Source organism: Saccostrea echinata, unplaced genomic scaffold, assembly GCF_033153115.1.
Source record: "Saccostrea echinata isolate AGI-Se365-2 ecotype Australia unplaced genomic scaffold, CSIRO_AGI_Sech_v1 ptg000009l, whole genome shotgun sequence".
Lineage (NCBI taxonomy): Eukaryota > Metazoa > Mollusca > Bivalvia > Ostreida > Ostreidae > Saccostrea > Saccostrea echinata.
The window spans coordinates 24,653,128-24,677,953 of NW_026889758.1; the positions used below are offsets into that span (position 1 = coordinate 24,653,128).

The window sequence follows — 24,826 nt, forward strand, 5'->3', positions numbered from 1 at the left end:
ATATGACCTAGCGTCTTTATTATTACAAGTAGAAAGGTTTTTTTTTCTGAATATAATTTCTTTAATTGTGCTGTTTTGGAATACATGTATATGGGATAAACTGGATAGCATACTGTAAAATGTTTATTTTTATAAAATGCATACCATCTGTTGCTCTGTTGAATGGAACTATATATTAACTTTAGAATAAAGAGTATATTGATATGGGAGATAGCTAGAGAATGGGATTATATTGCCACATTAGCAACATTTTATCTGGGTGTCACTTAAGGTGAATGTACTGAGCTTATCAGTCCATAGCACAGAGAGCATGCATATCTATTCCTAGTGTGGTTTTAATTGGAAGACTTTGAACCACAGCAAGGTATTCTTAACATTCTACACCCCAGTCTAAATTTTAGTTCTTATCATTAACAAATACCTTGCTGTTTAAAATTTGAAGATAGATGAAGCATTACATGATTGTGTGTAGATTATGGCTGGAACATTTTATTTTTCAAGCTGCAGATAATTTTTTTTTCAGTGACCATCATAAGAAGTGTATATTCTTATGGTATATAATCATTGCTGTCAATCAAAGTAATTTGTTTATAGAATATTCCTGTTCATGTATATTTCAAGCATGACCTAGTTCATTTTAAATCTCAACAAACTCAGTATGTATTATCATTCTTCTGTGAATTAGAGCATTCACTCTTTTTTTTAATTGTCAGGGACAATTTTTTTTAAACTGCTGAAGAATATATATAACTTAAGAATGCTTTAGAGATATAAACAGATTTGTATATATGCTCAAGTTCAAGGGAAGTACAATTTATTGATGTATTAGATAATATATTAGCTCAGGAAGTGTTGAATTGATGTTGGAATAGAAAAAAGAACTTGTTTTGAGGATAATTTTATAACTGCAGTGATTTCACATTTAATAGAGTGCACATTTTTTTTTTATAGAATAAGAAAGGACTGTATAGTAGAGAAGCACCTGATACAGAATGGCAGAATTGGCAGATGGAGGGGATGGAACAGTTAGACTGGAATCAGTCAAAAGGTACCATAACCTGTAAAATATACACTATCAGTAAAAAATGCTGTGTAGGAAATAGTTCAAATTAATGAAATATCAATTAAGTTGTCATACATTAATTGGCAACTTCTTGAAGTGGTTTTGGCTGTCAGTAGCAGAATCAAAGGTTTACTCCAGATGAGAAAAAAAGATAACATATAGATTGAGTTAGTGGTATGAAATGTGTTACATAAAGCCAGAATCAGTTTAAAGGTACAACAGAGTTACCTATTAGGCTGGAATCATGTAAGAAGATCGACACACTGCCCGTACCAAACATTCTAACAAATGCTCATGAGCAGCTCATGAGACTCACATGAGAATCTAGTAAGAAATGTATGCAAATTAGGTAGAATTTGATTTTGCTCATGTGCAGATTGTTAGTCTTTGTTAGGGAGGAAAATACTAACCAAAATGCACATGTGCAAAATAATGCTCACCTCAATGCTCATGAGCAAAAGTCTATTCATTTGCTCACGTATGAACAGCCTTATATAAAGATATAGCATTGGTAGTAATTTTTCTAAGTTCAGTTTTCTCACGTGAGCAAGAGGTTAGGAAATTGGACATAGTCAAAATTCAGTATTACAGGTAGAACCAAAGCCAAAGAATTCTAAGTCTCATTTCCTCATGTGAGCATTTCAAATGCTCACGTGAGGAAATACAATACTTTGTCACTCTATGTGGTCCAAGCTTTTACAAGCCTTCATTACAATTGCCCATGTGTTAACTATTAATGCTTCCTGATGATAGCATCACAAATAATTGGGGGCCAGGCAGGAATTTCTTAATTTCTTGAGCTTCTAATCTTCATCCCATCAATTTGCAAATGCTTTTGCTCTACCTAAACAACCTGTTGTGTCCCCCACAGTTGCTTAATCTAGGGCAGTATCCAATGAGGGGAGCCAGTCAGGATTTGTGCGCGCTTTCAGACCAGTTCAAAATTTCAATCCAAAATGTTTGTGAGGGACATGAAAGTATATACCGGTAGATTTATACAGTAAAGAAGTGAATTGAAATATATGCTTTGGCAAATACATGTCATCACCATATATTGAACTGGATGTCAACATTTTAAAAGTTACAAATGTATCTTATGTCCATGAGATGAGGAAGTATTAAAGATCAATTACGAATGACCAAGCAGCCACAAAGAAAAAGAACTGTGATATATATTTAGGAAAATCTCAAAGATTTGCTGGTACTAAAGTATGCTGAGAAAAAGGTAAGTGCATGCATGGGCTTTACAATCCCCCTCTCATTTCAGATTACTAATTATAAAACATAGTATGTTTGTGTGTTAATTATTAATTACCCGGTAATACTTAATTTAGATAGAAATGCAGTATGTTATCAGTAATCACAGTTTAATATATAAACATAAATTTACATCATTACATGATGTAATTAATGTTTATATAATTATAGTTCTGAATATAGAATCAAACATAAAATCCTTAATGTATTGCAAATTCTCTATAGATTCTTTTAAGAACTATAAATATGGTAAGTTAGATTAGGTCAAAGTGTACATAACAGCTCAGTGCAGTAATCTATAATTTATCAGTCTATAATAAGATAAGTTGCTTAATATTGATGCATATGATTTTTTTATTGACTGGCCTTTCATGACCAATTGAACCATGAAAAATATAATAACTATAAATTCAAATTTTTTGCAGATAAAAGTTGCTGATCGAAGGATCTGCAGGTTAACCCCGGCCCCTTACATATAGACGGAGTTCTGAAGTTGGCACTCATTTAAAGGAAATGCAAGGAAAAGGAACTTGATGAAATGATTATGATTCTTATGACTGCTGGAATATTTATTTCACACCCAAGTATGATTGCCACACATTCAGGAATTGGAAAAAAATCTACATAGACTGACATATCAGAGACAACTTTAATCCATCTAGTGCAGTCAAAAACTGTTGACTGGACATTTACATTGGATGTTCTAGTGTAAATCTACTGGAAATTTAACTTTTTGATAATTTATACAATAATGTATATTGTACATAATTAATTAATTATACATGTATAATTAAGATTAATACAGAGAAATGTGTTCAATATAGTATATACAAGTTGTTCATTTAATTTGATTTTAATTTTCATTTCATTTTACGTTTGAAAAATGAAGTTCATTGAACATTTATGCATGTATTTACATGTTGCTCAAGAATATTTAAAATGTTCAATATTATTGACAAATCATATTTTAAATATACATGTATATATTATATTTGTAATCTAAATTTTATTCTATTGTTGTTTGTTCAAGTGAGCAATTGTTGCACATGAGACTAATGAGCCTCATGAGACTAATGAGCCTCATGTGAGCAATATTCTAGGTGAGCAAAATGATTCCTCACATGAGCAAAAAATGCTCATGTGCAGAATCTTGCTCATGTGAGCATTTCACCTAATTTGCATGTTAAATTGCACATGAGACTCACATGAGCAACTCACGTGAGGAAATCTGGTTAGTCCTCACGTGAGCTGCTCATGAGCAAATTGTGAGAATGGTTTGGTATGGGTGTGACAAAGACACAGTTTTTGAAGCACTGGTCTACACTATAGACAAAATTGTTAACGCAACACCATAAAGAAAATAATGTTTAAACCTTTTAAAGACTTGTTTATAATGAATTTGATGTACAAGGGTTGTCCCAGAAAAATGTGAACTTTTTAAATATTTAAATATGTTTGTATGCATTCCAAAAAAAATCTGACATCCTAGATGACATTTGATCATAGAAGAGTGTACAGTTGGCAGTGAGTGTGGTGTCTGCAAGGTTGTCCTTTTGAAAGGTTGTAAAAATAAATTTAAAAAGTTAAATATTTTTATTTTTCTGTTTAAAAAAAAAAGTACTGATACTAGATAAACAAATATGAAAGAGTCTTTTTGTGGTGACTATGGTATTCAAAATACATGTTACAGTTATTGCAAGATTACAATGATTTATATATATATATAATAATAAGCCTGCCAGTTTGTATGTGGATTGATGGCTGTTTTTTCCTGCATTTTCATGACTGAAATGACTGTAGTGACTGAAATGGGTCATTGAACAAGTACAGCCCAGTCAGTATAGCTTAAAATTTGTGTCTTTTCAGCAAACCAGCAGATTCTGTGGTGAGAGAGAATGGGGACGTCCAGGAGAACAATAACATTACTGGTAAACAGAATACTGAGGGTGGTGGTGGCGAGCCAGCCAGTGGGACAGAACCACCAAGTGGTGCCAAAGCAGGCATTAGCAAAGGTAATTTTTATTAATAAAATAGAGGACTGATAACATAATATAATATGCATGCATATTTTAAAGTGGCACCTCTCTTTATTAATTGGCCTACAAAATTGTATAAATGTATCTTATATGATTAAAGTGAATGAATTTTGGTAACTAAGGCAGTCATGTAAGGAAAGGAGGCTGGACAATTTCAAAGTTGTTTTTTAATTATATGCACAAAATTCAAAATGAATTATCTCCAAAGAATAAGCAATTCAGAATGGCAGTATCTGTCATGGCTTTATTCTTGTTTAACATTATAAGTTAATTACATAATAAAACAATGGTATCAAAACAATGGACAATAATCAAGTATTATAGCAAGTGTCAATGAGTAAGCGCCGATCCTCAATCTGGCATTTGGCGCATACAGTTTGCAGAAATGAGGAGCCATATGGTGCTGGCAACCCTGGAGGGTAAACAGAAGTTGCCAGCGATGGCTTGTTGCAAAATTCTGCAGTGCGCAGGCATGGATTGCAGGCTTGAAGGGTCACTAAAGCCATGACGATGGTCGATGTGGCACTGGAATCATAAAATGATAACAGCAGAAACACAGAAAAAAAATACTACTATATGTATTTACATGTATAAAACTTATCCGACTAATGTGATGTATATGTATCTAAATGTGATAAATGATAGTTGGGGATCTATGTAATGTTGATGTAGCCTAATATAACAACTAAGATGGTGGGGGTGGGTGGGTGTTCAAAATTGATGAAGCGGAAAGGATGTGCGCGCAAGCGCATTTAATGACCTGGGGATATTTGGGAAATTTGGTTGAAGCCAGGAGAGTTATCGCGCTTAGGCTATTCTTCTTCGATAACTGGCACTTACTGCACATAGCAGTAAATGCAATTATCTCCAAAGAATAAGCAATTCAGAATGGCAGTATCTGTCATGGCTTTATTCTTGTTTAACAAAATAAGGTAATTACATAATAAAACAATGGTATCAAAACAATGGACAATAATCAAGTATTATAGCAAGTGTCAATGAGTAAGCGCCGATCCTCAATCTGGCATTTGGCGCATACAGTTTGCAGAAGTGAGGAGCCATATGGTGCTGGCAACCCTGGAGGGTAAACAGAAGTTGCCAGCGATGGCTTGTTGCAAAATTCTACCAAGTGGATTGCTGTACGCGAATTTCGAGACAGCAATCCATCCGCCAAAAAGTGGCGGAAAATTTGGCAAACAAGACATCATGTCTAATGCAACACAATAATTAGCAAAACAATTCAATGCAATATACAGGGTAACAACAATGTGTAATTTGGCAAAACAATTCAATACAACATACCAATATATCATCAAGCATGAACTGAGGGGAAAAATGGGGAGGGGGGGTTGTTGGGGAAAATGAGGAATGCAATGCACATGTGTCTACTATCAGAAATTTGGGGGGGGGGTATTGGGATGGTATAATGGGGCCATTTGCAAGCCATGAACAGATACTGCGTTAAGGTGAGGATGGGGAAAACTTTTTGACTTGAAGTGAGAAACTTGGACAATGCTGTTTGAATTGTAGTTGTGAAAATAGAATTCCCAAGATCTGATAGATGTACGCAATCGAGGAATAATTTGGGCTGATCTATTTTAATATCAGGATGACGTATGAGGGCCCCATTTAACTTCTGAACAACAAAGCAGCCAATAGAATTATTTATTCTTTTTCTAGATTTCTCTGCAGCTTCGCTGGAAATCATGTAACGCCAGTATTTGCGAGGGAGTATATTTGACCATACTATAAGTGTGTTTGGTAATTTTTTATGAAGGGAGGCTAATAATGCCTTCATGGCTAGTTGTAGTTTTTTAAGGGGCTGAAAGCCAATACTGTTACCACCACAGTGAACTATTAGCATTTGAGGCATGATATCATTATGGCGATTTATCAATCTGGCAATGTGCTGATCAAGTTGTTCCCATTTTAGTCCCCCAGATCCAGACCAGGTAACATCTATCTTTAAGTGCTCCAGAGACAAGTTTTGGCCAATTGTTGAATGTATGCAGTAATCTTCGGCTCGTCTGATAATGGAAGATCCAACGATCCATACCTTGCAGCAAGTCCCTGCAAACTTAGCTTACAGTTAGTAAGACTGACTATTTACAGGACTACAGTATTCGGGCAAACATAAGACTTGAAAGCATTGGATTTCCATCTACCCATTGTTTTAATTTCTTGCTCTGGAGTACCTTGCATATACAATGAAGTTGCCGCCCCTATGCGAAATGAATGGGATTTGAATGTTGATGTGTCGAGCTTGAGGAATGATAGAGCTTTCTTTAGTACTTGATTGAATTGATAGTATGTCGTTGGCGAGCCATCCATGTGACATAAAAACTGAGATGTTTGAGTTTGTGATGGTCTATGGGTCATGTAAGCTTGTATGTTGTGAAATAGGACCTGATTTTGCTTTGTGCTATTAATTTGCATTGTTGTGCCCTTGCCATGCTGATCTGTTTTGGTTTTCCCTAATGTGATCAGTATGGATGATTGTGATATGGATACATTCTGTATTGACAATGGGGAACTGGTGAGGTTTGCCTTAGTGGAAGTTATCTCCCCGACTCTAAGTAAAGCGAAGAATGCAAGGCCATAAGCAGAGGAGAAGAGTAATTTCTCGTAATAATTTCGGCATACGTGTTGCAACGAATCTATTATCTTAACTAATAGGGGAAATGTTATCGGGCTTCTTGAATCTTTTCTATGTTTGAGTTGTTTAAAGCCATGGAGCATTTTCTTGACTATGAAGAATTGACATGGGTCTGGGAAGTTACCTAGTTTTATGGTGAAGCTTAAGCCTGCTAGGTACATTTTGGCTGTAGTGTATGTTGTCCCCTTTGATGATAGGTAAGCGATATAGTTTATTAATTGGTCTACGGGAGAGGGCCACAATTCCTTCAAGTTAAAAAGTTTTCTAAATTGTGAAAAAGAGTCGAGACCTTTCTGGTATATTTCTTGAGTGTTATGGGAGACTGATGCTCTGAGTAGCTGTTCTACTTCCTGCTCAAATGGTTCCAGAATTCCGGAGGAACTTGGCAGGGATAGTAGTCTGTGTGGGGGGCCAGCTTCCTGAACTTTAGCCACTGAAAACGAGATATGGCATCAGCAATAGAATTGGAATGACCTGGTATGTGTTCGCAGCGCACTTGGATATTGTATTTTAATATTTTGTAAAGAAAGGGTCTGAGAAGGGACATAACTCTTGGTGACTTTGATGTTTTTTGGTTGATTATCTCTACAACTGCCATGTTATCGATATGCAAAATTATTTTTCTGCCCTGGAGTTTGTGACCCCATATGTAAAATTGCAAGAGCGACTGGGACTAACTCCAGATAGGTCAGATCTCTACAATCATGATGTGACCATTCTGAGGGCCACTGTAGGTAGGACCATTGTGAACCAAATATGACCCCACATCCGAGTGAGCCGGAGCTGTCAGAGGATATATGGATAGTGTCCTTATCTGACCAACGCATATCTGGGAATACGGTAGTGCCATTAAAGTCGGACAAAAACTCGAGCCATATAGCTACATCTTCACAAAGTGCCCTTGATATAGTGATATAATGATGTTTTTTGTGTCCCTGTGATAGGCTATCATAGAATCGTCTACAAAAGGCTCTCCCGGCAGGTATTGCCTTGGAAATAAATGCCAGGGATCCGACTAATGATTGCATTTCTTTAAGTGTAATTTTGCGACGCGAGGCAACATTTTGAAGTTGGGCTTTAAGGGCGTCAAGTTTATCTTTAGGAACAAAGATGGTTTGGTTGCTGGTATTGATCCCTAACCCTAGAAACGTTAGACATGTTGTAGGACCTTCGGTTTTTTCCTCTGACAAGGGAACGCTGAGAGTTTCGCAAATTATGTCAAACGTTTGCATGAGTTTTTTGCACACAAGGGTGTTTGCGGGGCCTGCAAAAAGGAAATCATCAAGGTAGTGGACTAATGTGTCAATTTTGGCTCGATCTTGTACGATCCAATGAAGGGCTGTTGCAAATTTTTCAAATGTGGCACAAGCTATAGAACATCCAAATGGGAGGCATTTATCGAAATAATAATTTTTAAAATGAAAGCCAAGCAGGGAAAAGTCTTCTGGGCGAATAGGAAGGAGTCTGAATGCACTAGAAATGTCTTTTTTGCCTAGTAGCACCCTGGCCCAGTTCTTTTATCATTCTTACTGTCGAGTCAAATGATGTATAATGAACAGTGCATAGATCTGGGTCAATAAAATCATTAATGCTATTTCCCCCAGGTGCAGATAGGTTACAAATCATACGCCAACCCCCCTGCTTTTTGGGAACAATACCTATTGGGCTGCACTTGATATTTGACATGGGAATATTTTTGAAGGGCCCAGCTATTCTGCCTAATATTACCTCTTGATCGATTTTTTCTTGAAGCTGATGTGGATTTGTCTGCGCGGATTTCATGTTTTTAGATTTTTGAAATAAATTTCCCGAATACCCAAATAGTGAATGTTGAAACCAGCTTGAAAACCATTGATCAATTCATGAGCTATGTGTTGTAATGGGTAACTTTTAAGCATTGATTTTAAGATGTTAACGTTGACTGGTGTTGGAGCCAAGTCCCAGAGGCCTTGGGTGGTTTGGAGGGAGCCCTCTACCCTGAAATCTGCTTGGGGGCTGGCGGGTTTGTTCTGCTTGGGACAGTCGAGAGCTCTCTGTGCGAAATGGCTGATTGTTGTGCCAGCGGCAGTTTATGAGTGGGTGACTATTGGAGCATTTTATGCATGCATGTTGATAAGTGCAGTATGGTCTGCCGCATGTACCTTTGTAATTGAAGTCAAAGCATTTGGGTGATTTAGATGTATGATTAGGTGCTTGCTGGGATAGGGTGGTTTGGCCATGGGTCACATACAAAAGCCACAATTCTGCATCGACAGACCCCCAGTCCAGTGTGTGGTTTCTAGATCGCTTTAACCTGAACTGTACGTCGTAATTGAGCCAGTTTAAGTTTGTTGATCGCTGTGCAGCAGTGCGTATAATGTTAATGTATTTAAGTATTGACTGAATGTGTTCTGGGAACTTAGTTAGGTATATGCTAGTAAATATTAGGAATGCGTTTGTCCATGTTTCTATTGATGTTATTTTGATTTCCTTATGTTTGGGTTTCAAGATTAGTTCACCATTAACAAATGCCAGCTGTTGCTGGGACTCGTCATTTGGTTTGAGGGGGAGCAATTTGTGCAGGTGAATGAATGCATTATCAAAGATATTTTGCCTCAAGCTATCCGAGACATGCACGCCCAAAGCGTCTGAAACGCTGTTTAAAGCATTTGGTGTATTTGCATCAAAATTGATATTAGTACATGATGCTGATGTACCTGCAGAGAAGACTGAGGGGTCAGATGCTGCCATTATTGACGTAGCTGGTGCTGTCATCTCTGGAGTTTGGGTTGATAGAGCTGGTGCTGTCAACGCTGACGTTTGGGCCGATGAAGCTGGTGCTGTCAACACTAAAGTTTGGGGAGTGTGGTTTTCCTGGATGTCATGCTGAGTTGATATGACTGGTACTGTGGGTGCGGATGTGACCTGGGTCCGTCTCGTCGTAGTATTAGAGATTTTCGCCTTTTTGGCGGCAGCTTGGGCACGTCCGGGTCTAGCGTATGGTGATTTGGAGACTCTTTTTGTACGGAGCATTTTTCTGCAAAACAAACGACTGTGTAATCTGGTGTTTACCATTGTACGTTTTTTTTATTATTATTATTATTATTATTATTATTATTATTTTAAATTAGTTGCTTGAGTCTGTGACTGATTATGTGCCAATATTATCGTAAACTGAGCAGGAAAAAACAAAATAAGTTTAAACCGATTTCTTTGTTATAGTTGAAATGGCGCCATTAATAGATGGTGATCTTGAATTGAGCCAGCTAAATCTGCTGGCATCTGAAGATGCTGAGGCGAAGGAAACGCCCAATTCGCTTCCAATGCCTCACCGGGTGTTTAATACATACCGATGTCCTGAGGAGCATACAATAATCCTCTTGATTGAGATAGGGCTTGAAGCTGATTTCTTGGCGATGTTCTCTGTTCAAAATTGATGAAGCGGAAAGGATGTGCGCGCAAGCGCATTTAATGACCTGGGGATAATTGGGAAATTTGGTTGAAGCCAGGAGAGTTATCGCGCTTAGGCTATTCTTCTTCGATAACTGGCACTTACTGCACATAGCAGTAAATGCAAATATTTTTCTTCTGTCAATCATTTTTTTACTTATATCTTGATAAAAAAAATGTTGCAAGTGTTTTAATTTATTATATTTTATGTTAAATAGTGTAATCTGATTGATTTAAAGCACTAACCAATTCTCAGTGTTACCCTCCGCATTAACAAAACACTCTGCAAAGGGTAACAATAACGTCACATTCGTGCAATTTATGTGTGTACAGTTTGCTGTAGAATTCACAACACATCAAACATGCATGTGTTTGAAATAAGCCAAATAAACATGAGAATGTAGCTTGAGTCCAAGTTAGAATGAAAACAGAAGAAAAATGTTTGTGAGTGTGGAAATAAAGAAATTATTGAAGTTAAAGGACTTTTCAAGTACAGACTTGAAAGGTCAGTGTTTCATTTTTTAAAAAAATGTAAGAAAGTTTAAAAGCCTTTCAGAACAAAATCAAAATCAGAATGACAATTTTCAACTTTTTATGCCCCGCCATGAATATGGCCAGGGCATATCAGGGATAGACATTAACTTTCAGATTCACTTGCCCTTCGGGCAAGTGATCTCAAACTTTGACTTGTCCGAATACAAAACTTGGTTGCCCCAAATTAGGCAAGAACATAAGAAGAAAAAGTTAATTTCTGTAAACGTTACGATAAGAAAAAATGTGATCAAATACCAGCTACAAGTCAATGAAAAAAACTTGATGCTGCATTTGTACATAAATGTATACCACTGTACTTGTAAGTTTAACCTTTTAACACACACTGCCATGCAGCAATACCCCTTTCCTTTTAATTTCCTTTTCATAAAATTTATATTTTTAAACAAATGATTTCGGTAGGCTACGAAACATACATCTTTATCCTGATCATGATACATTGAGTTACACTGTACTTACATTCTGTGCATGAATAAATAGTCTAATTTCCTAATAAGAAGTTAACAAAATTTTGGTAGATGTAGAGCGTATATACTACGAAGGAAAATAACAAACCCGATTTTTAAATGAATGGTATAATCCAGAAATGCTATCAAGGAATTCCGTATGCAAAACATTGTCAATAAGGTGCGTGGCGGGAATCAAGTGTTCAATTTATTGTTTTATTTATAAATTAATGTAAACTAAATAAATATGTGCATTTCTATGAAAAAAATTCACTTGCCCGATCGGACAAGTATGTCGACAATTTCACTTGCCTGAACTGAGAATTTGCTTGTCCCGGGCAATTGGACAACCGTTAATGTCGATCCCTGCATATAGTGTTTGTCATGTTCGTCTTCCATCCTTCCGTCCTTCCGTCTGTCCATCCGTCACACTTTGCGTTTAGCTCTGTTCAAAGCTCAGTTTCAAAGAAACTATCCAAGATATTTTTATCAAACTTCATATGCTGATAGATATTGATGAGAGCTTTTCAACTGCATCAACATTTTTTGACCTTGACCTTTCCTTTGACCTTGACCTCACTTTTCTTGAATTAGTGTTTAGCTCAGTTTTAAAGATACGATTCAAGATAGTGTTATCAAACTTCATATGCTGATACATACTGATGAGAGCTATTCAACTGCATCAACATTTTTTGACCATGACCTTTCTTTTGACCTTGACCTCACTTTTCTTAACTTAGTGTTTAGCTCAGTTTTAAAGATACCATTCAAGATAGTGTAATCAAACTTCATATGTTGATACATACTGATGTAAGTTATTCAACTGCATCAATATTTTTTGACCTTGACCTTTCTTTTGACCTTGACCTCACTTTTCTTAAATTAGTGTTTAGCTCAGTTTAATGAAACCATTCAAGATATTTTTAACAAACTTCATATGCTGATACATACTGATGAGAGCTTTTCAACTGCATCAATATTTTTTACCTTGACCTTTCCTTTGACCTTGACCTCACTTTTCTTAAATAAGTTTTTAGCTCAGTTTTAAAGATACCATTCAAGATAGTGTTATCAAACTTCATATGCTGATACATACTGATGAGAGCTATTCAACTGCATCAACATTTTTTGACCTTGACCTTTCCTTTGACCTTGACTTCACTTTTCCTAAATTAGTGTCAAACTTTATATGCTGATACATACTGATGAGAGCTATTCAACTGCATCAATATTTTTTGACTTTGACCCTCCCTTTGACCTTGACCTCACTTTTCTTTAATTAGTGTTTAGCTTAGTTTTAAAACCATTCATAATATTTTTATCAAACTTCATATGCTAATACATACCGATGTAACCTTTCAACTGCATAAACAATTTTTTTTGGACCTTGACCTATCATTTGACCTTGACCTCACTTTTCTTAAAATTTGTGTCAAACTTCATATGCTGATACATACTAATGTAAGCTATTCAACTGCATCAGTATTTTTTCACCTTGACCTTTCCTTTGACCTTGACCTCACTTTTCTCAATTTGTGTTAAAATGTTGCATTACTAATATACCCTCAGCGGGGCATTCATGTCCTATGGACATATTTCTAGTTTAGATTTTTCAATCAGCCATTCAGTATAATAAAATTAAAAATGCTTTTTTTCGGGGATAACTGTTGAAATTGACATCCAGAGAGAAAACCATTGTCAATCAGTGCGTCAGCGAAATGGGACAATGGTTTTCTCATAGGATGTCAATTTCAACTGTTACCTCCAAAACATGCACATTTATATAATGTTACTCTGATAGAAATTTAATAAACCAAAGAATATATACAATGTCCCCTCATATTTACAAAGGTTTCAATTTTCCATTTCTCACACTGGAATTTTTCATTATACACTTATCTAGAAATGGTTTATTCATGATCATTGTAAATTTAAAGTCTATTGAGTACTAATAAGCAGAATAAGATTTTTTGTGTTTTTCACTAGATTTAGATGATTTGGCTCCAGCTGCAAACTTTATTGTGACAAAGGGAGATGAGGCAGTCAAACTACGCATGAGTGAATCAGGGTATGGTTCAGAGAAGCCTGTTACTGTACCGTCGATGCTGTATCAGACAGTTCAGAGAGTGCCAGCCCATCCTGCATTGGGTATATCCACTACAATGGTCAACCGGAACATGATATTGTACAATTATAATATTAAGAATACACTCTATCGATTTTGAAAAAAAAGTGTCTAAATAAAACAAAAAAATTGATTACAGCTGTGAAACGTGGTGGGATATGGGTGAAGTGGACCTATGAGCAATACTTTAATGACACTCGAAAGGCAGCTAAGGCTCTCATAAAGGTATTAATGGTCATAAAGATATGTATATTTAGAAAGAACTTCAGTTTTCATCTATTAAAATGATTTGTCAGATTTGTTTAAAATAGTATTTCAGCTATTCTGTCCATCATTTGAATAAGGACCAATTTAAATTGTAGCAGTCCAACAATGCTACTGTCCAACTAAGTCTCTGGATTTTTATGATATTTAGAGATTGTACATTTCATGAAAATGTTTTTGGTTATTAAAATGACCTTGTTAGCAAATATAACCGATTACTGGATTGTATTTTGACTGATATATTTCATGCCAATTGTTTGGCCTTTGCTTTTATACTAAATTTGACTACGGAGTATTCCATCTAACTTATCAGTGCATAGGCTCATGGCAGGTGTGACTGGTTGACAGGGGATGCTTACTCCTTCCAGGCACTTGATTTTTTGGGGGTCTGTGTTTTATGCCTATTCATGGATTTGTATTGTTATACCCCCACTCAGAAGGAGAGGGGGGTATTCTGTTTTACCCTTGTGTGTCTGTCTGGCTATAATAAATTTTTGTTGCAGTTTTCTCAGCAACTACTCTTTGCAGATGCTTGAAATTTTAGCACACTCTTCGTTTTGGCATGCCGTATGGTTGGATTCATTTTTGTATGAATCTGATGTCAACTTCCTTTTTATCTGTGCATCTGTCTGTACCAGATTTCTGTTGCAGTTTTTTCAGCAACTGTTCTTTGCAGATGCTTGAAATTTTAGCACACTCTTTGCTTGAGCATATCATATGATGGGATTCATTTTTGTCAACTTCCTGTTTATTCATGCGTCTGTCTGTCCAAATTTCCATTGCAGTTTTCTCAGCAACTACTCATTGCATATGTTTCTTTAAATTTTAGCACACTCTTTGTGTAGGCATTCCTTATGGTGGGATTCATTTTTGTACGAATTCGCTGTCAACTTCCTGTTTATTTGTGCATCTGTCCAGAGCTGTCTGTACCAAATTTCTGTCACAGTTTTCTCAGCAAGTACTCTTCACAGATGTTGAAATTTTAGCACACTCTTTGTTTAGGCATGCCATATTGTGGGATTCATTTTTAGCTCATTTCAATGAAGTTGGGAGGAACTTCTGTACTAACCTCGGTGAAGGCGTTGGCATCCCAGTTTAAAGTTTTTGGAGCAGATTTTTTTCAAGTATATCCTATATTAATCAAATATGCATGGAGGATGCTTCTAGTATGTTTCATTGTACCAGTCAAAGTTTCTTTCTGAACCAAACTTGCATGGATGATGCATCATATGGGATGAACAATCTCAAACTTGCTACAGATGCTGGATTTGACTTACATTTTCTGGATAAGTGACTAGTTTAAAGTTTTTACAAGTCCATTCCCATGTATCCGTAAGCCCTATCAGACCAAAATTGCATAAATGTTGCATCTAGGGATGCACTTTACTTGATTATTAGTTTAGTGTGGGACTTTGCCTTATTTAAAGACATTCGTTGAGTTGAGCTCTGTAATCTCGGATTACCTATGTTTTCTCATGAATAAGTTTTGTTTGTGTGTGTTTTTTTAACTATAAGCAAACTACACGTATGTGAGCTTTTTTTCCCATTTAATATGGTATATATGTATAAGTAGGTATTTTCATTAGTTAAACTAGTTTACTTAAAAATTGTGTTATGCATGCATTTTATTTTAAACATTAATTTTGTAGCTTGGATTAGAACCAGTTCACGGAGTAGGAATTTTGGGTTTCAATGCACCAGAGTGGTTTATTGCTAACAATGGTGCCATATTTGCTGGGTAGGTTTCTAATTACACTTGCTTTTATCCAGTAAAGGAAATTTGTTTTTATCATTGAAGAAATTATTAAGTTATCAAATGTTTGAAAAAATATTGAAAAAAAGAATAAAAAATTAAATTTAAGCAGTGAATATGGTTGATTAGGAAGAGAATTGTATAGTTTAAAATGGCCCCATTAGGTTAAAATTGTTTAGGTTCAAAATATACCACAATATGGAAGTTTATTTACACATTGTCACAAAAAAAAAAACTCTGAGGAGTAATATGGTCCTTTGAGCCTTTGATACTGGATTCTTGAATTCCTGGATGCCATCTCCTTAAATTGTGTAAAATACAATGCTATCAATTGAATATTATACAATTATTGCTGTTTTTGATGTCATTATGATGATTTAGCCAACTGAGGAGTACAATATTCATCGAGCCCAAGGGGCAAGGTGAATATTGTACTTTGAAGGTATTGACCTCAAAAACAGCAATAATTGCTTTATTAAATGATTCAATGATTAAATGATACAACATATTAAGCAGTTCATGCCATCTTACTTGTTAACATTTGCTGAAGTCCTAGCCAAATGCAATGAGAGAAGCAGGGTTAAATAAATATTAGCAGTCATATTTAATTTGGAATTTTTTAAATCTACCTTTGCTCTGAAAAAAAAAAGAAATGATGTCAGGCTTTTTTAGAAGATGATTTTGAAAAGGGGGGTGGGGGGCATTATCAGGGAAAACTGACAGCTGAAAAAAAAATCTTTGATTAGCCCCAAGGAAAAGAGAATTCTTTTAGCTTCAAATTTTGTTTTGGGGTTGGGGTGGGGGATTAAGGTCAATTAGTGGGGGACCAGCCTTTCAATGATTTTTTATTTAGTCTAAATTAAAAGTAGAAATTTACATTCAGGTCCCATAACCCCCCCCCCCCCCTCAACCAGCTCCACCCCAAATTGTATATTCCCTAATGTTAAGTTCACCTGAGTGGAAGTCCATAGCAAGTGATATAGCTTTCCAAAACTATTTGTATCAATTTGAAATTTCCCAAATGAATCTATTTTTAGACCAATGTAGAGAAAATAAATCCTTATATTCACCTGGAAGGTCACATGCAGGTGAATATAACGTAGAATTTTTTCTACATTGTTGGATCGCAGACAATCAGAGAGATAGGAATTATTCAATCATATATATATATATATATATATATATATATATATAAAAAGCACTAAAAACCAACAACACTGTATATCCTAAGTGTCGGATCTACTAAGTAGATACAAGGTCACGGATGGAAATTTATATAAAGCACTAAAAATGACCAACGACACGAACAATAATTGTCAAATTTTCGGGACAACCTGTCCCTTCCTCAGGACAAAGAAAAAAGTTAAGAAGTCATAAAAACAAAGGAAATAGAGAAGCAAAAACAACTAGCACTACTGCTAAACTACCAAACACTAAATATTTACAATGTTACATGTTTAATTTGGAGTTTATAAACAGTTGTGAACAAAGAAGTCCGGAGCGCTATGAATTGCGTCCGGTCTATCGGGTGTAGTCTGGTGAAGTGTGATTTACATAATTCAACGAATTAATTATCGCTAATTAATTACGGCCAACAGTAAATCGTACATTGTCTTATTCTCTCAAAATAGCGTAACTCTACATGATAAAAAGAAATTAAAGAAAGATAATATGGAAGGACAATTTTGAAATATGAATTTGGATATTTTATAAATTTGGAAATCGGTAAAAAGAAATAAACAAAAATGTGAGCTGTAAATATTTGGGTAGGTTGTTCCAGGATTACTAATACGAATTAACGGCAAAGTTTACACTATATAGAGAGAATGAACTTGTTTGTTACAATCCGGGATTGGGTCTAGTTCACGTTCATCCTGGTGAAGTCATTAAGTTTGTTAATACCATTAGGGCGGAATGACTTCAGCCTGTGCATCCAGAACTTTTCCTTGCCTTTTCTCTGCGCGTCTGTCCATCTTGGATTATGGTCAATAACCACCACTGTCATGTCCTCCCATTTGTGACCTTCAAGGTTGAAATGTTCCCCAACGGGTTCATTGAGTTTTTTGGTCCTAATGGTAGAACGGTGATTATTGACCCTCCTGCGGAGATCTCCTGTTTCACCAACATACTGTTTGGAGCAAACTTTGCAACTGATGAGATAAATGCAGTTGTCTGTTTGACAGGACAAATTCCCTAGTATTTTGTAGCTGCGGCCTGTAACGGGGCTGTTAAAACTGTCTGTGTCAGAGCTGTACTTACAGAGAAGACATCTTCTGTCAGAGCAAGTTTTAAAGCCCCCGTTAGGTAATGGATTGTCCAATCTGGTTCTTACTACCATGTCCTTCAGGTTCCTCGGGCGTCTGTATGCAGCCAATGGGGGCTCCTTAAAGACCTCTGCCATTCGTTTATTTGAGTGGAGAATTGGCAGATTCTTTTGAAGGATACCGCTGAGGTTCTTAAGGACGGGATGGTATGTGGTTACCAGAGGGACCCTGCCGCTATTGTCTTTTTCCTTGTAGCGTAATAGGTTTTGCCTGTCATGTCCCGCCATCTCATCAATAGCAGTTTGTACGGTGCGGGCATTGTAGCCTCTCTTGCATAAGTGGGACTTAAGGAGACCGCTTTGTTCTTGGTATAAGGCAGGGGATGAACAGATGCGCCGAATTCTGGTCTCCACACGAAACCCACAGATTCCCATCTGTATCTTATGCCAACTAGCTGTCATCCCCCACACACATTCAAGGGAGTGCCTAAGGGTCTAGCCACCAGAATTCGGCGCATCTGTTCATCCCCTGCCTTATATCAAGAACAAAGCGGTCTCCTTAAGTCCCACTTATGCAAGAGAGGCTACAATGCCCGCACCGTACAAACTGCTATTGATGAGATGGCGGGACATGACAGGCAAAACCTATTACGCTACAAGGAAAAAGACAATAGCGGCAGGGTCCCTCTGGTAACCACATACCATCCCGTCCTTAAGAACCTCAGCGGTATCCTTCAAAAGAATCTGCCAATTCTCCACTCAAATAAACGAATGGCAGAGGTCTTTAAGGAGCCCCCATTGGCTGCATACAGACGCCCGAGGAACCTGAAGGACATGGTAGTAAGAACCAGATTGGACAATCCATTACCTAACGGGGGCTTTAAAACTTGCTCTGACAGAAGATGTCTTCTCTGTAAGTGCAGCTCTGACACAGACAGTTTTAACAGCCCCGTTACAGGCCGCAGCTACAAAATACTAGGGAATTTGTCCTGTCAAACAGACAACTGCATTTATCTCATCAGTTGCAAAGTTTGCTCCAAACAGTATGTTGGTGAAACAGGAGATCTCCGCAGGAGGGTCAATAATCACCGTTCTACCATTAGGACCAAAAAACTCAATGAACCCGTTGGGGAACATTTCAACCTTGAAGGTCACAAATGGGAGGACATGACAGTGGTGGTTATTGACCATAATCCAAGATGGACAGACACGCAGAGAAAAGGCAAGGAAAAGTTCTGGATGCACAGGCTGAAGTCATTCCGCCCTAATGGTATTAACAAACTTAATGACTTCACCAGGATGAACGTGAACTAGACCCAATCCCGGATTGTAACAAACAAGTTCATTCTCTCTATATAGTGTAAACTTTGCCGTTAATTCGTATTAGTAATCCTGGAACAACCTACCCAAATATTTACAGCTCACATTTTTGTTTATTTCTTTTTACCGATTTCCAAATTTATAAAATATCCAAATTCATATTTCAAAATTGTCCTTCCATATTATCTTTCTTTAATTTCTTTTTATCATGTAGAGTTACGCTATTTTGAGAGAATAAGACAATGTACGATTTACTGTTGGCCGTAATTAATTAGCGATAATTAATTCGTTGAATTATGTAAATCACACTTCACCAGACTACACCCGATAGACCGGACGCAATTCATAGCGCTCCGGATTTCTTTGTTCACAACTGTTTATAAACTCCAAATTAAACATGTAACATTGTAAATATTTAGTGTTTGGTAGTTTAGTAGTAGTGCTAGTTGTTTTTGCTTCTCTATTTCCTTTGTTTTTATGACTTCTTAACTTTTTTCTTTGTCCTGAGGAAGGGACAGGTTGTCCCGAAAATTTGACAATTATTATTGTTCGTGTCGTTGGTCATTTTTAGTGCTTTATATATATATATATATATGTATATATATATATATATATATATATATATATATATATATATATATATATATATATATATATATATATATATATATATATATATAAATTAAGGGAGAGCATGTTCCTATTCTTTTGATTTTAAAGCTAAAATAGACAAATTTTGAGTGTAATTTATTCTGCAGTAGAAATTCATGTACAAAAATTAAAGATTATTCACAGGGATGAAAACAGTCTTTTTCCCCACAATGATAAACTTTTTAATGAACATAGAAGCTGATAATGACAGCAATATGTATACATGAATGCCTTTCTTAAGTATAATCATTTGTTAATTGATGTTTATCATAACAAAGTAAATCAGGTTAGCATAGCAGCTTCATGGGTACCTCTTTTCTATCTCCAGGGGATTTTCAGTGGGAATTTACACCACAAACAACCCTGAGGCCTGTAAGTATGTGGCACTGAAAGCTAAATGTAATGTCATAGTGGTGGAGAACAATCAACAACTGAAAAAAATTCTCCAAGTTTGGGAGGAGCTGCCCGATCTGAAAGCTGTGATACAGTATTCAGGAGAAGTGGCAGAGAAAAGAGAAAATCTGTATTCGGTGAGTGCTGTGGGTGTATTAAATATTTGAGTACTAAGAAAGTGTTTGAATTTACCCCACCTCTGTTGATTTTTCGATGAAATCCTGGCTTATGATTGGTTGAAGTCTGTCACGTGAAGGGGGTGTATTACTTATACCTAGTCGCTTGAAAATCAATACATGGTCGATACAGAGTTATCGTTCTTTTGTAATGTTAGAACAACTCGAGTTCACGCGATTTGCTGAGTGTCGGTTGACAATGTTACAGTTAACTAATGTAAGTAACGAAGATGGAACCTTTTTCTCCCTTTACTGAAAGTCTTCAAAACTGTCAGTACGTTATTACAGCACAAAACCTCGCAAAACAGCATTACGTCACACAATGTGACGTCATAATAGGCATTGTATGAGTGATGAAACATATATATAGTGAGAAAAACAATTTTACCAACCACAGACAATGCATAAATATTTTATCGATGGGGTAAATTCGTCACATAGTTTTGTAGTAACAGGGTACAGGATGATACCTGGTTAGTAAATTCCATACCTGGCGAGGCGAAGCAGGTATCATCCCGTACCCTGTCACTATAAAACTATGTAACTAATAATACACTGTAATTTGATTGCTGCAGTTTTAAGGTAATTTCCCATACCATGTCTGTATGAAACTTACATATTCTAATAAACCCTAATATATACTTTTATCCCATGTTTACCCCTTTATCCCATGGATATCAGTCATTGGGTATTTTTTTCATATCCCACTTCTGTGACATCACAATGGGTTTTGTGTGAAAGTGATGAAGTAAAATAAGTGGATTCCTATATAAAAACAGTGTAAAATATTGATGGTGATGCATAAAACATGGGATAAAAAGAATCTCCTATGATTTGTAGCTGGATATGATTTTTATCTAACTCGTGTGTTTTTATCCCCTTGCCAAGGCTCGGGGATTAAAAAAACACACAACACATTATATAAAAATCATATTCAACTACCAATCATAGGAGATCCTATATACACATGTATAACTGAGGATTTGTTTTACAAAAAAGTCCTTTTTATGGCACAGTGTGTGCTAATTATAGAGCACAGCAGCCAAAAGGCATGTCATGTTCAGCTCTACTGATTAAAGTGCAGAAGTGCAGAAGACATGCAGTGTTGTGTAAATCTGTGTGTTTGTTCACAGTTCTTCAATACAGTACTCCTGCTACTGTTTCAATTGATTTAAAAAAAACATGGTACAAGTGGCCTACACAAAAAGAAAGAATTCAGTGTATCAGATTTTGATGATTCTTGCCATAGTTACTTTAAATAAAAGTTTCAGTGAAATCCCTTCAAAACCTATAATTTTGTCCAATTTCAAGAAAACTTAATGCAAAGGTATGTTACTTAAATACAGTCAAACCTTGTTATCTCAAACCCGATGGGACTGAGAAAATACTTCGTGCTACTGTTTCAATTGATTTAAAAAAACATGGTACAAGTGGCCTACACAAAAAGAAAGAATTCAGTGTATCAGATTTTGATGATTCTTGCCATAGTTACTTTAAATAAAAGTTTCAGTGAAATCCCTTCAAAACCTATAATTTTGTCCAATTTCAAGAAAACTTAATACAAAGGTATGTTACTTAAATACAGTCAAACCTTGTTATCTCAAACCCGATGGGACTGAGAAAATACTTCGAGATATCCAAAGTTTGAGATATCCAGGGTAAAATACTTAGGAATAGGCGATCTGGACTTCCAAATCACTTCGACATATCCATGGTATAATTTGAGATATCAGTGTTCAAGATACCGAAGTTCAACTGTATACACAATTTCAACAAAATTTGGTACACAAGTAGACTACAAAAAGACACATATTTCAATTTATTGATATTTGATTTCAAAGAAAGGTTTGTCAAGGTTGTTAAAAAATCTATTTTAAAAAATCAGTGAAATTCTTTCAAAATACAGTTCCTCCATTGATTCAGCAAGGCACTGGATCATGAAGCAGTCCTTGACTTTTCAAAGTCAAAATTTCAGTCATTCATAAACTGAATATTTATTGTAAAGTGACACATGAAGATACATAGTAACAAGGTACAGAAACAAATTTTAATATTATTTCCAGTTTTATTTGTTTTTCTGTAATGAAATTTTAAAACAATGTACAAAGTTTGACTGTATTAAACTTAACTAGGATCTTCAATCAATGAATGTTGCTACTAAAGTTACGTACAAACCAGTAGAGACATGGTTTTTCAGAGACTTCTGGTTGTGAGGAGTATTTGACTATACAGTCATGTATATTATATATGATTGATGGAAAAAAATTTATGTGATACAAAATATGAATACTTTAGGTAGTTAAATATTTTTATTAGCTCCCCTGAACCTGTACCAAATACATTAAATTGTCATATAGATAAGCAAGTATTCCAGTGAAGGATAGACAGTCATAGCCACCAGGACTAGGATAGGGCCCAAATAGGCAGTAATTTAAAAGTTTAAAATGTGAAAATATAGGGAAAAAATTCAAAACATAGGGAAAAAATTTAAAATATAGGGAAAAATTCAAATATCTTTTTAAAAAAGGAATAGCAGTGCTATATTTTAGAATTGGTGTAGATTATATACATTAAACCATTTTTTCTATATTGTGAAATTATATTTTTTTCAGTGGAAAGAATTTATGGAGCTATCCAGTGATGTTACAGATGACGTGTTACAACAGCGACTTAGCCTACTGGCGCCCAACAAAGCCTGCTCCTTAATCTTCACTGTAAGACAATATACAAAACTTACTACATAGTTATGTTACAACAGCGACTTAGCCTACTGGCGCCCAACAAAGCCTGCTCCTTAATCTTTACTGTAAGACAATATACAAAACTTACTACATAGTTACGATACAACAGCTACTTAGCCTACTGGCCCCCAACAAAGCCTGTTCCCTTATTTTCACTGTAAGACAAGATACAAAACTTAATACATAGTTATGATACAACAGCGACTTAGCCTACTGGCCCCCAACAATGCCTGCTCCTTAATCACTGTAAGACAATATACAAAACTTACTACGTAGTTATGATACAACAGTGACTTAGCCTACTGGCCCCCAACATAGCTTGCTCCTTAATCTTCACTGTAAGACAATATACAAAACTTACTACATAGTTATGTTACAACAGTGACTTAGTTGGGCCATCTCATTCATGTGATTTTTCTGGTCTTTCTTTAAGCTTTTTAGCAGGTCTTTTAAGAATGTCAAGTATATATACCAGTAGATGTAAAGTTTGTTCAAAGTAACCCCCCCCCCCCCCCAAGAATTATTCAGAACAACAATAAAAATTATTCCAGACAAGCCATATTAATTTATCATTTGAAATGCTGCCATAAGACATTTAAATGTAACCTTGTCATTTTTCTTTGAAGTACATGTAGTCTCCATTTGAAGTACACAGGATACAATACATGTAGATGTTTTCTCTTTCTCATTGTTTGAAAGAATAAATTACACTCTCAAACTATTAAGGATCAAATTAGAAATCAAAATGTCTTATTAATTTCCACATCAACATTATAAATGGAGCAAAGTTGTACTGAAGTCCTGCCATCTCTGTTCACATGACTGTAAGTTCAATACACCATTTTTTTTCATTTATCCTGAAGTTCTACTTACAACCCATTCTACCCAGTAGAATATGAGCCTGTCTGGTATTGTAATAGTAGACAATGGGTGCAACACAGAGGAATATTGCCCAAACAGAACATGTAACATATTCCATAACCACAAATGTGAAAATATTTTCAAGAACTTGCAGTGGTGAATGTGCAAAGAAAATAATAAAAGGAATATACTCAATCATCCAGCATATCAAATAGAACTTAGAGATCCTGTTGACGGAACCAACCATGTCTAGAGAAAGCATCTCTAGATTGTGTGATCTGTCCCATTCTCCCAGGAATACACTTGCATCCTCTATCGGCTCTTCCTTTGTGTCATTGGACCATTTTATAAACAGAAGTACAAGTACAGCAGGTCCAGTGTTCAGACATTGGAAAAAAATGAGGGCTGTGATTGGGTCGGCAGATGGCAGAAAAAATGACAAATCATTCACTATCATTGAAAAAGCCAGTGAATAAATCCAGATTGTTAGGGCCATTATGACTGTTGTTTGTCTCGTCAACAGTATGCGACAGTATGTGGGGTATGCACGAAAGAAGTACTTCATACCCACCAGAAAGGCAACATGGTAACCAGTGGATAGTTCTGAAATTCTCTCACTAACAAGGTATATGGTTCTGTGGAGGTTGGAGTGGGATCCATCAGCGTTTGTGTCTCCATACATTCTCCAAATGATGCAAACAACCCCAAGTAGATTAACAATAGACACCAGAATTATCGGTATAAATGTGATTGTTCGTGTGGTTGCATCTCTCATGTAATTTACTATTAGTATTAAGTTGGAAAGAATACCAAAAGGACAAATAATTCTAAGAAACCAAC

The 24,826-nt window shown here is 35.9% G+C and overlaps 2 protein-coding genes across 3 annotated transcripts in view; one reads left to right on the forward strand and one right to left on the reverse strand.

Moving 5' to 3' along the window:
* The first annotated feature begins 940 nt into the window (after positions 1 to 940).
* Positions 941 to 24,826, forward strand: part of LOC133182076 (long-chain-fatty-acid--CoA ligase ACSBG2-like) — a 45,140-nt gene continuing 21,254 nt past the window's right edge. For both annotated transcript variants that reach the window (XM_061316793.1, XM_061316792.1), the window contains exons 1-7: positions 941 to 1,048; positions 4,187 to 4,332; positions 13,426 to 13,587; positions 13,704 to 13,789; positions 15,478 to 15,566; positions 20,144 to 20,345; positions 22,997 to 23,098. In XM_061316793.1, the coding sequence (XP_061172777.1) occupies positions 993 to 1,048; positions 4,187 to 4,332; positions 13,426 to 13,587; positions 13,704 to 13,789; positions 15,478 to 15,566; positions 20,144 to 20,345; positions 22,997 to 23,098 (843 nt within the window). In that variant the 5' untranslated portion in view covers positions 941 to 992. The remainder of the gene's footprint in view (positions 1,049 to 4,186; positions 4,333 to 13,425; positions 13,588 to 13,703; positions 13,790 to 15,477; positions 15,567 to 20,143; positions 20,346 to 22,996; positions 23,099 to 24,826) is intronic.
* On the reverse strand, positions 4,853 to 10,027 carry LOC133183493 (uncharacterized). The gene is made up of 2 exons (XM_061318443.1): positions 9,709 to 10,027; positions 4,853 to 4,881 (listed from the first exon to the last, which is right to left on the reverse strand). Exons 1-2 carry the CDS (start codon positions 10,022 to 10,024, stop codon positions 4,853 to 4,855), a joined length of 345 nt encoding a protein of 114 aa, XP_061174427.1. The 5' UTR covers positions 10,025 to 10,027.

Excerpts from the sequence above, each read along its gene's own strand:
- LOC133183493 (XM_061318443.1), bottom strand. The coding sequence starts at position 10,024 with ATGCTCCGTACAAAAAGAGTCTCCAAATCACCATACGCTAGACCCGGA. Across the intron at positions 4,882-9,708 it reads CCCCTCAGTCTTCTCTGCAG|TGCCACATCGACCATCGTCA; the intron begins GTACATCAGCAT and ends TTATGATTCCAG.